Source organism: Helianthus annuus, chromosome 15 (genome assembly GCF_002127325.2).
Source record: "Helianthus annuus cultivar XRQ/B chromosome 15, HanXRQr2.0-SUNRISE, whole genome shotgun sequence".
Taxonomy (NCBI): Eukaryota; Viridiplantae; Streptophyta; class Magnoliopsida; order Asterales; family Asteraceae; genus Helianthus; species Helianthus annuus.
In genome coordinates, this window is record NC_035447.2 from 113,583,734 (window position 1) to 113,599,154 (window position 15,421).

The window sequence follows — 15,421 nt, forward strand, 5'->3', positions numbered from 1 at the left end:
TAAGATATGTTTTCGGGCAAAAAGAGCTGAATATGAGACAAAGACGTTGGATGGAATTGCTTAGTGATTATGACTGCGATATTCAGTATCATGCAGGAAAAGCCAATGTGGTGGCTGACGCTTTAAGTCGAAAATATTATGAAAAGCCAAAAAGAATACGTTCTCTTAAATTAAATCTACAAGTAGATTTAAACGAACAGATTAGAAAAGCACAAGAATCAGTAATCAAGGAAGATACTGAAAAATTAAAGGGAATGATTAAGGAATTAGAACAAGGAACAGATGGAATTTGGAGGTTCCATAAAAAGAGAATGTGGATACCTAAATTAGGAAATTTATGTTACCGTATATTAGAAGAAGCTCATAAATCTAAATATACGATGCATCCAGGAAGTGATAAAATGTACCAGGATTTAAGAAAAAATTTCTGGTGGATAGAAATGAAAAAGGATATAGCAGCTTATGTTTCTAAATGTTTAACTTGCTCACAAGTTAAAGCTGAACACCAGAAACCCTCAGGTTTATTACAACAATTAGAAATACCAGTTTGGAAGTGGGAATTGATAACAATGGATTTTGTTACCAAATTGCCTAAAACAAGGAAAGGAAATGATACAATCTGGGTGATTGTAGATAGGTTAACCAAGTCAGCTCATTTCTTACCAATAAAGGAAACCTTTAGTATGGAACAATTAGCCAAATTGTATGTAAATGAAATCGTTTCTTTACATGGCATACCTTTATCAATTGTTTCTGATAGAGATAGCCGTTTTACTTCTCATTTTTGGTCAAGTTTTCAAAGAGCAATGGGAACTAAGCTAAACCTAAGCACCGCTTATCATCCTCAAACGGACGGACAAAGCGAAAGAACAATTCAGACGATGGAGGACATGCTTAGAGCTTGTGTAATTGATTTTGGAGGTAATTGGGACGAACACTTACCTTTGATAGAATTTTCTTATAATAACAGTTATCACACAAGTATCAATGCTGCACCATTCGAAGCACTTTATGGACGAAAGTGCAGAACCCCAGTCTGTTGGGCAGAAATTGGAGAAAAGCAACTATCTGGACCCGAGATAGTACAAGAAACAACCAATAAAATTATTCAAGTCAAGGAACGACTGAAAGCAGCACGTGATCGACAAAAGAGTTATGCCGATAACAGACGTAAACCCTAAGAATTTCAAGAAGGAGATAAAGTATTATTGAAAGTTTCACCCTGGAAAGGAGTGGTAAGATTCATTAAAAGAGGAAAGCTAAGTCCCAGGTATATTGGACCTTTTGAAATTATCCGAAGAATAGGACCTGTAGCTTATCAGCTACGACTGCCAGAGGAAATGGCAGGAATACATGATGTGTTTCATGTATCCAATCTTAAAAAGTGTTTAGCTGACGAATCGCTCGTAGTACCTCTCAAAGATATAGAGATAAATGAGCAACTCAAGTTTGTGGAGAAGCCTCTACAAATTGAAGATAGGAAAATTAAGAATCTCAAACATAAAAGACTAGTTCTGGTCAAAGTAAAATGGAATTCCAAAAGAGGACCCGAGTACACATGGGAACTTGAATCAGGAATGAAAAAGAAATATCCACACTTGTTCCAATAGATCTCGAGGACGAGCTCTAAAACAAGGTGGGGAGGATATAACAACCCTCGGTAAAACCGACATTCTCATAATAATTCCGACACCCTAATATATTTTTAAATATATCAACTTGTCTTTATATGCACCCCATATGTGAAAACCGAGCCCCAAAATAGATTATACTATATAAAATAAATAAAAACAATAAAAGTTAAGTTGAGGCGGGCCGCGTAGGGCCTCACCTCAAGCTCATGCGGGCCGCGCGAATGTGAAACCAGACTTCGCCAAAACCATAAGTTTAGGCGGGCCGCGTACAAGTTTGGTTAAGTCCATGCGGGCCGCGAGCCTCCTGAATGGTGGCATGACCCGGAGCCGACACGTGTCATCATCGTGTCGAAGCTAGTAGGTGATCCGGACAAGCTACGCTTTGACCGCCTGTTGACGCGGGCCGCGTAAGGCCTAGCCTTACTTCACGCGGGCCGCGAGGATGTCCGATTTCACAACTATAAATAGGAGGCAACGGGAGTTCAGTCTGCTCGTTCAATTTTCGATTCTCAAATCACACTTTCTGTAGGGAGTTATTATAGCCGGGTATTATACCCCCTAATTTAGCGAGGTTCTGCTACGATGTAAGTATTATAACCCCTGGAGACGTATTAGATACGCTGCCCGATTGATCTAGGGTTCCGTAACGGCTGTCGTGGTTCTGCCCGACGTAGTCGTTGGAATGCCGTCTCGGGGAGGGTATTACTAATGTTAAAATGGGTTATTATACTAACACACGTGCATTTGTGTAAATTATAGATATTCACCAGGAAATCATAAAGGAAAACCCTAAAATAGCAATGTGAGTAATCTCCTTTTTGTAAACAGTTTTTACAAAACCTTAACTATTTTACAATGCAATTTAGCAGTGATTGAGTCTTTGTAATTCTACAATTACTGCCGGTATGTTGGGGTTTTGTATACAAAATGTGAGTAACGTTACCATTGGACGAAGAGTTAGCCAATGGGTAATATGACCCTCAGTCAGACGTGACACTACTGAATGAGTAATTGGGTAGATGGAAACATTGTAATCGCCCTCAATACTGTTTAAAGTTAAATTAATAATTCTTGATTAAACTGAGATTCATTCACCAGTATTTTCCACTGACAAAACCTTTTTAAAACGCGTTTCAGGTAACAAAATGTGAAAGCCAAACTAGAAGCCAGCTGGACAGCACTGAAGGCTTGGAAAAGTGGCTATAAAAGTTACCTAAATAAAAGAAAGCGTTTATTTCAATAAAGTGGGATTTATCCCTGTAATTCAGTGTGTAATAAAAACTTGGGTTTCACCCATGTGTTTGATATTATAAAATAAGGTGGTTTACTCTGATTTAAACATTTCCTAACTACGGTCCTGATGAAATTTCCGCTGCCAAATAAATTAATAACGTGATACCACCGCAACTGGCTCACGGCCGCCCGTTCCCGGGAGAGAGGGATCGGGGGTTGTGACAACATTCCTGTCACTAGTCATGAAAATCATGCACGTTTGTGAACATATGCGTTTGTTTTGTAAAACCGGTATGTTTAGTATAAACCGTTCGTAAACCATTTGAGTTCCTTGAAATCCCTTCGCAATATTGTAACACCTCGAAATTTTGTGTCCAATAATGTATTGACACGTGTCTTGAGTTACACGTGGCGTATTATATTTAATAAAGGACTAATGTTGACAAACCTTGAAAGTATATAAATTCGAGGGTTATAAATGTCAAACAAGGGTAAGTATACTGTATAGTAACCCTAAATGGTGCTCGTACCTTCAAACAAATAAATCATGGATCGTACGGAAGCGAAACGCGGAAGAAAGTGGGAGATTACAAGCTACGGGGGTTAACTGTGTCAACATGTTTAATTATACCTCTGAGTGACCCTTTGACGTACCCGAGGCTTTGTAATAGTAAAATACGCTCACTAGAATATACTGTATAAATTCCGCGAAGTTCCGTTTTAAAACGAGAAAGTTATGATCAAATTCGTACGAGAAGGGTTAAAAGCGTCAACAATGAAAGTTAAGGCTTTCCGAATAATTAACAAAATAACTAGGGACTTAACAATGCGGGTAAATAACACGAGGCCCTTAGTTGTAAATAATCAAGGGCCAAATCGCAAAGTTACCCCTTCAAACCCGAAAGGTCAGGTTAATAAATACCAAAGATTTCGTTATTAATTACCAGGATTTCGTCATGATTACAAAAGATTTAAAAATCCTGAAAATCTGACCTCTCGCGGGCCGCGTTAAGATTTGGGTTAAGTTGAGGTGGGCCGCGAGCCTTCTAATTGTACGCGTCTGATATTTGAACTCAGGCGGCCCGCGTACAAAGTGCATGGTTCTTCCATGCGGGCCGCGTGAGACGCCCAGATGCAGAAACTTTGGGCTTGCATGCCTTTTGAACTTGTGCACGATCATTTAAGCAATAAGTGAGGCATGGGCACCCCAACTCGACCCATAGCACTCTAGGCCACCTGCCCATCATCCATACTCATTTGTAGTGTGTGTTGTAATGATCTAGAGGCATGTTGAGTAGTATAAATAGGCATACATAGTTCACTATTAGAACACACCTCAAAACTCAACTACTGATCATTCTTGGAGCTCTCAAGCTTTACTCTATCATTCTAAGTCTTACATCAAGTCTCTGTAAGTATGCCAAACCTTATATGGCTTTGTTTTTGCTTAGTTAAGCCTAAAAGTCAATCCGTCGTAACTAACGATTGACTTTGCGATAACTCACAAATGGTTTAGTGAATTGTCGAATCAAAAGTGGTTATGTGTTGGTATTTATGTGGGTAATAAACCTCTAAAAGGATTCCCACTGATCACCACTCTAACTAGTTCAAATGTCGAGTCAAACGCATGCTTAAAAAGTCAACAGAAAGCCGTTTTTGCGAATCTTGCATAATCTGTAATGTATATGCTATGAAACCTGTTTTGATGATCATAAAACATGATATTAAGTATATAAACTTGTCTAAACTCGTTTGATTCGGCCATTTACTATATTGACCCGGTTCGGAGCCGAATGTCGCAAAAGTTTGACTTTTGCTTTGACTTCAGTTCTGACCCGTTTTAGTGCAATGTAGATATACCTTAGGACTCTCTTAGGACCAGGTCACGTGATGGTATCACCCTCTGTGACCGGTTCGTTGTTTGTCCGAGTCTTTTATGCATTTCCGTTAATTACTTAAAAGTTGACCGTAACGCCCTTTTTAAAATAAAATGAGTATTTCGGACACGTGAAAGGACCATAACCTTGCTTACTAAATTCTAAGCATGTCCCTAAAATTTCACGCCAATCCGAGGTCTAGAATGGGAGTTATGCTAAATAGCGCATTTATAAGAAACTTTTGTAATAAACGGCGCAATTAACATAACGCCTACCTAAACCAAGATTTCGTCACCAAAACTTTTACCCACTGTAGTAAAATAATATTTTGGGATTTTTAAAGATTTTTAATTAATTTTAACCTGCTAATAACCTGCGGTTATGGCTACGGTTCGGTAAATACCGAATATGCCCTTTTCGGCCAAAACTTGAGTTCTACAAGGTCTTTTGACCCGATTCCAGTTGCTACTGATTTTAAATAATAAATAAGATATTTTAGACTTATCAAACTGATCGGGAAACCCAGGTTTCCTGTAGAACTCAGAAATCCCTTTTTAAAAGTCTTTAAAATGACCGGAAAACCCCTATGGGGCGTATAATGAACTAAAACTTGTTACGGGCATTATGGAAGGTATCCTACTGATACCACAACCTCTTTAAAGTATATTGACTTAGGAAAACAGTGTAGGACTCCTACGGTTACCCGTTGCGCCTATTGCGCGCACGGTTCGGCTTATGTAACTAGTTTACATAGATTAGCCGATACGGGTCAAACCATATCATTTTGACCCCAAAATCCAGAGTGTGAATACTAAACCCATATAAAACAAGTCTCCGAACTTGTTGGGTCAGAATCACATTCCATTCTCGGTTTTCGCCTTTCACGCGATTAAACCGTATCTATCCCTCAAAACTAACCGGTCTAGGCTACGGCTAATATAAAGACCCGTTAGGATTCTAATAGGTTATTTTAAAACCTTCGTTCCAGAATAAGGAGCCCCCGTAAAAGATATCAGTGATTTAATTGATTAAGGAATATACATTGCAAAGGTAAATACTTTTAACTTATTTTCCCTTATACGGGCTTGGGTTACGGTATATAAAATACCGCTTGATTGAGCATCAAATAATTCCATCGCTTAGGTGATTAATTGAATAGTTTGATTGGCTCATTTAAACAGTCTTGTTACTTAAAAGCCTTTGGGGGGTTAATGACCATGTCCCGGATATCCTTGGCATCATTTTACGAAATGGCCACGACCTCGACACCCGGGTGTAGGCGTACACCCGGTATGATGTCTATACTATTAAAAGACGTAATCGATGGTTTACCCGCCTCGGTTTTACGCAATGTGGTGTGTCTATTGATCTTTAACCCGGACACGATCCGGGCTACTGAACGCATAGAAGGAAGATGTAATTCGTTCACAAGATTATAATTTTAAATAAATCTCCCAAGTTAAACAAACATGTTTATGCCACGTGCATCCAAACAAATTTTCAATCATTTTACAAAATGAGTCAGTTGATTGTATTTACCAGTGTAAACTGACGTATTTTCCCAAAAAGATTAAGTGCAGGTACTACACGTAATTGGCTGGTAATAGCTCCCTAGCATCTAAAGAAGTCTCGCAAGCTTGATGTCTTATCTGTTGAACAATATTTTTATTTATTTTGATCCCTCCTGTGGATACTCTTCAACTACTTGTGATACATTTGATATTACAGTAAATGGTTGAATTATATTTATCTTTATGCTTCCGCTGTGCATTTATATATTGTGGTTTGACTATATTGTTGCCAACTACGTCACGGTAATCCCCCACCGGGCCCACCGGTGATACACGTGGAAATCGGGGTGTGACAAATATGGTTTAGAAATATGAGTTTTCGTTCAACGAAAAGTTGTTTACTTTTGCAAAACTTGCATGTCTTTCCACCCCCCGAAAACATTTATAAACATGTAAAATTGTAAAAAGTGGGGGTTATGAACTCACCTTGATGTCCTTCAATGATATGCTAGCAATACAAAAGTCGTGCACATGTAAATTCCGACCTATTTGTGCCATAAAACATGTAAGGACACCTTAACGTCTATTGAAATGGTTCTAGCGTACAAGTTGGTCATGTATTAAGTTCACCCAAAAGCTAGACTCGCTAGAAATACTTGTTGTGTTTCGAACGTTTTGACTCGATGGACCGTTGGTTATATGTTCTTGATTGTTCAAAAAAAATTATATAAACTATATGAAGATGGGTGATGCGTAAATATTATGTTTCTTTCTAGAGTTCTCACATGAAAATCTTGCATGGGTTCATAAAATGAATAACTATTTTTACCAGCGTCTTAAGTCGTCTCGTATGGTAAATAAATATGTACAAAACAATATAGTTTTAGAGAAAAAATAACTTGAAATGTGTTTCGTGTTTAAGTAAAAATAATGCATATAATATTCTTGTATATATGTTTCCAAAAAAACACTATACCCGTATATAATGGAAGAGTACATATTTCTTGAACTATATATTAAATAAAGTATAAATATCCACATAAGCCCATAGAGGTATGTAAACACAATTTGGGGTTACTAAGTTTTATGATATCTACATGAACCATACATAATTAGAATATATATATACATGATTTCAGATAGAAATTTTCTTGAGTTTAAAACTTTTAATTTTACTAAATACAATTTTAGTAAAATACACACACATATATATGCTGAAACCAACTAGTATTTGCATAGTCATCAAAATCCATAACTTTCAAGAATATCCACTAAGCAGCTATATATATTTATCATTAATACAAGATAATGACCATCCTAGTTTACTAACCTCAAACTTCATTATTTCCTTTCTATTAGAGTTTAGAGTAAAGATGTATAACAAATTACCATCAAATCTAGTAACAAGTTAAAGTCCTTCAGCTATAATTTTATAATATAAATTTGGAAGCCAAGATTTCTAAAGTTTGCATACATTATTTTGAGAATAAAAACATTAAGAAAACCACGTGTCTTTAAAAAAAAAGACTTTTGATCATGGATCCCTTATGAAACATGGACCTTATCCCTTTGGGTGACCCTAATACATGGGTGTATAGTAGAAATTTATAGTTTTTACTAAGAAAACTTACAAGGAACAGCAAGGGTGAATGACTAAGTAAGAAGAAACTTGAACTTGAACTTGACATGTGAACTTGAAAGCCACACTTAACCCTTGTTCTAGTGCTTGAATTTTGTAGATTTTGGAGTTGTTTAGTATGCAATTGGTTCCACATAAAAGAGAGGGAAGAGGGCCGAGAGTAAGGAAAGAGTTAGGAAGTATTGTGTGTTTGGTTAGAGTGATATCTGATGGACATGAAATATGAGCATAATGATCTAAATAATTTAAAATATAAGCATGTACCTTATTGAGTGTTGGAATGGGTTTGAATGATTATCCTTGCCCATGTCTTTTGTTCCTTCCTTTTCTCATGTACTAAATCACGACAATACATGTGGTAGGATAGTAGCATGTTTTGACCATTTGCTAGGCTTGTAGGTTCCAGGAGTTTAAGCATGAGGAAAGTAATATAATAATTCCATCTTACTATTGTTATTATTATTTTATTGATTCTAACTCCAACGACACATGTTGCAGAGTAGTTTTTTTCACATTTTCTTTATTACTTACCCATTAAGTGTCTCTGGAGGCCTTTCATTACGTGAAGGTTGCGGGTTCGAATCCTAGGTACTTCAGGCTCTTGAATCCAATCAAGTTGGCTAAGATATTTACCTCTAGGGATCGTTGTCGGGTCATGAACTGAATTTTTAGATTTAAAGATATTTAAAATTAGTGTAAGTAGTCGTTGTCGCGGTTGAGCGTCGGTTGCGTAAAAAGCACGTAACATGCGTCGTCGCCGTTTTTAAACCGTTTTTCGATGCGGTTTCAACAATGAGTTTAAAAGTTCGAAAACGGAGTCATATATATCATAATATTTAATGTCGAGACGTAACTCGCGTCCGGTGCTTCCGTTTCGTTATCGGTGCGTCCCTACAATCACGTTTTTCGTTCCCGTTTGCGTTTTGTGCTGTTCGAAAGAATGATATTTCCACTAAACCACAATCGTAGGTATAAGTTATACGTATAAACTTCGTATTTGTCGGCGTTGTCAGTAGTTTGTACGCTATCAGTTCATATCGCGTATCGTTCAGCAGATTTCCCGAAAATCTTCATACGCGCACTGTAAAGTCGAATGAGCGTTTTATAGGCATTCCAAAAGTTAAATTAAGTTAATTCGAGTCTAAAACACTATTTTTTATCGTCTAAACTTTTGTTAATCGCGTAATTAAAAGGCGTTAATTACTGGTTGTTACATATAATATACGTCCTGTATACATATAAAAACAAAAAAAGCATTCCACTCATTAAATTCTGTGCATGAACATTCTATACGGCCCGTATAAGTATATACGGCCCGTATACAAATAGGGATGTGAAAATAAGATTATAGGGGTGTGGAAATAGAAGACCCCTTTTTAGATTCATTTTTGTAGACAAACTACAAAAAATAATAAAAGGTGGGGGATGGTGTCAATTGGTGGGTCCGGGTGGGAGGGTTGGGTATAATATTAAAAAAAATATTTAAAAATGGTGATGATGTGGCATTATGTTGAGGTGTTTTTAAGGTTTTGTTATTGGGTGAATTTTGAGTCTTTTTTAAAAATGGATGTTTTTATGTTGTGGCGCTGACTAGACATGTTTTTAGGTGTTTTTTATATTTCTTATTGGGGATGCTCTAATAATTGATTGTTAAGAGGACATCGTGGTCATAAGAACATCCACATCAGTGACCTAACCCAACTTTTAATTAAAAAGAAATACTAATCATCTCTTCCACCTACACAACTCAACCCTACTCAATTTAGGTTTTGAGGTTTGTGTTGTAAAGAATACTGACCGTTGGCACCGTATCAGTAACTAAACGAATCAAACCGATACGACTGAACGATGTTGGCATTGGTATGAGTATTATTGGATCCGGTGTTGGTTATTTGGTATTCGTTTTTATGGTTTTCGATTGATATAATATATATTATTTCTTTTCAAATAATGTTTTATAAAATTACGCATGTACCGTAACGACACACATATTTTTATCTACGTTCAATATAAACTTTATTTGAAACCGAATCCGAGCAACTATAACATAATCCACCCATAATGTATTATTAATCGAAAGTGTTAGTGAACATAACAAATTCAAATGTGATTAGCAGTTTGTAGCAACATAAAATACTAAAAATAGAAGTACACGAGGTGTGATGTATATGTAAATCATATACTGAAAGGTTTAAATACAAATGAGTTTTAACGTGTGAAGATTAGAAGTGAGTAAATAAGGTGTGTAATTATGTTTGTAACATGCGTAGCTAGGGTTAAGCCAATTTGAGTTTAACCCAAGCGGCCATGGGTAATTTTCATGTTTGATGGCATGCGGGATTTGGATTTTATAACATGTATATTTTAAAAATGAACATGCGTAAGTTATTTCGTACCTTGGCACGTTAAGAGACTATTACAATAATTTCCCTGTGTAAATAGGAAAATATTTAAATTTTAGGGTAAATTACTTTTTGAGTCCCTGTGTTTTATGGGTTTTAACCACTTGAGTCTAAAAGCAAAAAGTTTAACAACCTGAGTCCCCATAAGCATTTTCTTTAACTATTTGAGTCCAAATTTCTAACATTGTTAGAATTTTTTGGTTAAATATTGTTAAATGACCAAAATACCCTTATAGTTATAATATAAATAAAAAATAAAGAATATTACAAATACCACCGTCACGGCCATGGAGAACTCCAATCACTGTTAACTCTCTCTCTCTCTCTCTCTCTCTCTCTCTCTCTCTCTCTCTCTCTCCAAACAACCACCACCGTAACCATTCTCCGACCACCGGTAAGTTTTCTCTCCGGCCGATCTATTCTCCAGCCACTTTTCTTCCTCTGATCACCGTTAACTCACTCCCGATCTATCTCTTACTGAACCAAAAATCCCCAACCACCAAAAACCCTAGCCGTCTCTGTCACGATTCCATCTCAAAATTCCCAGCAAGCAACCGAAACAATCCAAACGCCATAAGAAACAAAAACGGACCAGATAAATCAACCTGTTCGTGAAGATGTGGTTTGACTTGAAACGGGTTTAGAATTGAGAGGGTTTTGTGCCAGATTTGTTTGGTGTTTATGCCGGAGATGTTGGTGAATTGAGGTTGCCGCCGGTGGGGAAGATGACCGGCATGACTATTGGTTAGATTTGGCTATTGATTTGGTTTGTTTTGTGTTTTAGATTTGCGGATCAATCATTATCAGAGGAACATTGTTAGGTATGTTTTTCTTGATCTGATGTTATTTTATAGAGACTAGTATTTCTTCTGTCTTGATAATTGGAGTATAAGAGGGTTTTGAACATTTGATTATACAGAGATGGGGATGGTGGTGCAGTGGTGGAAATCCACTGCAGCAATCTAACTTGTGGGAGATGGATCAGGTAGAGGCTGTTGATTGGAGAGAGGCCATGGCGACGACCATGGAGACTCCGTCACGGTGTCCATCGGAGAGGCGACGCCGGGGACGGAAAGGTTGATGTTTGTGGAGAGTTTGACGGCATCGGTGGTGGGGGTGAGAAGGTTGTGGTGGGTGTTTGGAGGTGGCGGTAGTGCGATGGTGGTGGTAGTGGTGGGGATGATGGTGGGGCGATGGTGGGGCAGTGGTGGGGATGGTGGCTGTGCGGTGGAGTTTAGAGAGAGAGAGAGAGAGAGAAGAGAGACTTGTACTGATGTGCATATAAGACTTGTATTTTGTGTGTAAATGACCAAATTACCCTCATAGTTAACAGACTTGGTGGATGGAGTTAGAAATTTGGACTCAAATGGTTAAAGAAAATGCTTATAGGGACTCAGATCGTTAAAATTTTTATTTTGAGCTCAAATGATTAAAACTCATAAAACAAAGGGACTTAAAAACCTAAATTTTATTGTGTAATTTGTTAAATTGTAATTCTTTCGTGCTCTTAAAGTACTTTGGCTTTTCAAAGAGTAAATTACTTTTTGAGTCCTTGTGTTTTAGTGGTTTTAACCACTTGAGTTCAAAATAAAAAAGTTTAACGCTCTGAGTCCCTAGCAATTTATTTTATAACATTTTGAGTCCAATTTTGTTTATTTTATAACGATTTGAGTCCAAAAAATTGGACTCAAAAGGTTAAAATTTAGACTCAAAAGGACTCAAATGGTTAATGAAAATGCTTATAGAGACTCAGGTCGTTAAACATTTTGCTTTTGGACTCAACTAATTAAAACTACTAAAACACAGGGACTCAAAAAGTAATTTACCCGGTTTTCAAATAACGTATTTTGTGGTGAGTTAAAATTCTCGTGATTTTGGGGATCTTTTGGTGGGGCCCTAGCAAGGAAGCAAATCTTACTGTACTAGTATTTTAGTGCTACAAACTTAATTACTAATTACTTCGTGGTGGTTAATGCTTGGTGTTATATTAACGGGAAGGTTGATGTGGACAGGGTCGAAGGGTACATTAACGGCAACTTTTTAATATTACATGTTATTCATATTAATATTAACTATTTTTTTTATTAAATTGTCTTTACGTATTCAATATTTAAAACTAAGATAATTTAATTGTAGCAAAAATGATATAGAATAGAAAGATGATGGATGAATATAACATAGGTTAAGAGATGAAGGTAAGAGATGGAAAAGACGATAATATGATACCTATGGTGGATCATGGATTAGGAATAATAATAGCACATAGCCTAAGTGGTGTTCTCTAGCTCCACAACCAAAATGCTAGCAATTAGACTTCTATTTTTAGGATTAAGTAGAACACGACACGACCGAAAAATTCTATAAAAACCTGAGCGTGACACGAACCTATAAATTATGCAAGACACATACTATGTGTAATGCTTCACTCATTTACGATAAATAATAAAGAAAAAGGCCATATACATATAGTATACCACCGAATTACCCTGTGGGCAACTTGCTTCGGCTGCTTCCATTGATGGAGGCCTTGTCTTATGATAGGATAAATTACAAGGGAACTCTAACATAATACATGTATTGCGGTCTTCGGATTAACATAACATAAATCGTTCAACCTAAATAATACTTTTTAGTATTTATTCTTTATATTAAAAATTTACATATTTTTTCAATTTCTTTCTAAACAATTATGTTTGAAATATAATACTTTATTTGTAAATTTCAATTTTTGATATAAAATGTAACCAACAATTTAAATTAATGCATAAAACATGAATAAATGCGTCACTCACGAAACAATTGGTTAACACTAATATGACATGTTTACTAAATGTTTTTAAGGATTTATCTAAAACAGAATGTGTGCCGCAAAGGGTCGTATGTGCCCTCCTCGTCCTTCGCTAGCATGTCCTCGTTCGTGACAAAATTTTTAAAACTTTTCTCAAGCAATCATTTCAACTTTGTCTTTACACTTTCAACATTATCATCGACCTCTACATTAATACTTTCACTAATCACTTAGTTTATTTTAATGAAATTATTTTTAGTGTCATACAATTGAATATAATGTAACTAAACGTAAAAAACTAGTATAAAACATTACGTAAATTAAATTAGTTTAATATGTTTATTTTTTCAAAGTTTACACAATAAAAAAGTTATATCTTTCTAAAAATGTTCCTTTACAAATATATTAATATTTAATATTTTTAATATTTTCATTACAAATGTTTTAAAGTTATCTATTTTACAAATTCATTTAATATTTGATTCATACACGTATGATAATAAGGGTGTTATGTATTTGATAAACTCATTTAATATTTGATTCATACTCGTATGAAAATAAGGGTGCTAGGAGCATTTCTAAAACAACCTAAAGTATCAAAACTAATATTTGGGCGGATTCGTGGCTAGGTAAGGTTCGTTAAAATCTCAATTCCCAGCTCTGTTTCAACTTTCAAGAAGGAAGAAAGTAATGGTAAAAGACTGTATCGGGAAATAAACGGGGGATGTATATGGGACTGGTCGTGGGATAGAACACCGAGTAGTGATCTCGAGAAACAGGAGATGGAAAACCTGAACGGGTTATTGCATAACAAACAGCTAACGGAAACTAGTGCTGTATGGTATTGGAAAGATTCGGAGCAGAAGTTTTCACGGTAAAAGACGTCCGCAAGTCTCTAAGTTCAGCTTTAGACCTCAACGTGACGGCCGATGATTTCGTTTGGAATAGTTGGGCTACAAGTAAAAGCATTATGTTTGTATGGCGGGCAATAGTAGACAAAATACCATTGGCGGTGGATTTAAAATATAGAGGTGTAAACCTACTGGACGTCACTTGCAAAATCTGCGGTGCAGTGGACGAAACAGCGGATCATATTCTTTTAAAATGTAACTTTGCAACAAGAGTTTGGGAGATGGTAACCAATTGGGTCAATATTCCAATGGTCAACACAAATGGGAATGTGAAAGACTTGCTAAAGGATTTGAATGAAATCCATAGAAATGGGAAAATGATGAAACACAGGTTAACACTGAGGTTAATCTGTGGGGTTATTTCTTCTGTGGGTTCAATCTCTTTTCTTGCTCGCCGAAATGACCTAGATACTGCAAAACAGCAACACCGTTAGTCTCGTTAAGAAGGGAATATGGGGGTTTCCCTCTTAACCAGGCTCCGGCGTGAGAATAAGTATTGTTCTGAGGGAGAATAAAAAGTGTGTGTTTAGTGTGTGAGAATAGAGAGCAAAAGATCCTGAACCTGAACGATGAAGGGTCCTATTTATAGCCGGAGGGTGAAGAAGGGAGGAGCAGCTGTGCCAGCTGTGGATGCGCGCCAGCTGTCCGACCGAGGGGAATATCCTCTTGGTCTGCTCTGCCATGGTCAGTGTAGTGGTACACGTGGCGTGCTTGCGTTTGTCCATGCTGGAAACCTTGTACTGGCGTTGTCAGCTCTGCCCCCTGATTTGCCGCATGCCTATGTGGCGTTCTGCGACTGGTGACACGTGTTGTCCTTTTTGTCGGGTAGAGCATCTTTGGTGCCACCTGCAGATCTTCCAGAAGTTTCTAGAAGCTTCTGGATCGCTTTGCTGATGTAGGCACCATGTATGCTCAAAAAGTGGTGTGGTCCCTGCTATGTAGGCGGAGAATTGGGACCATACCTCTTCAAGTCCCCCAGTCCAGTGTGCCTTCTAGTTGAGTTGATCGTCTAGGAGGGATTCTGGACTTATAAGGGTAGTGGTTTTTAAGGCGGTTTATATGACGTGTTAAGTTTGGAGATTTTAAAAAATTGATCCAAACGGACGTATCGCGCATGGGTTTTGGCACTTTGTAAAAAGTGAGCCAAATGGACGCATCGCGCATGGGTTTTGGCACTTTGTAAAAAGTGAGCCAAATGGACGCATCGCGCATGGGTTTTGGCACTTTGAAAAAAGTGAGCCAAATGGACGCATGGCGTATGGGTTTTGGCACTTTGTAAAAAGTGAGCCAAATGGATGCATCGCGCATGGGTTTTGGCACTTTGAAAAAAGTGAGCCAAATGGACGCATGGCGCATGGGTTTTGGCACTTTGTAAAAAGTGAGCCAAATGGACGCATGGCGCATGGGTTTTGGCACTTTGTAAAAA

General features: G+C 37.1%; 1 protein-coding gene across 1 annotated transcript; it reads left to right on the forward strand.

Annotated features, from left to right (window-relative positions):
* The first annotated feature begins 13,922 nt into the window (after window positions 1-13,922).
* Window positions 13,923-14,429, forward strand: LOC110931551. The gene has a single exon (XM_022174936.1). It carries the CDS (start codon window positions 13,923-13,925, stop codon window positions 14,427-14,429), a length of 507 nt encoding a protein of 168 aa, XP_022030628.1.
* Window positions 14,430-15,421: the final 992 nt, after the last annotated feature.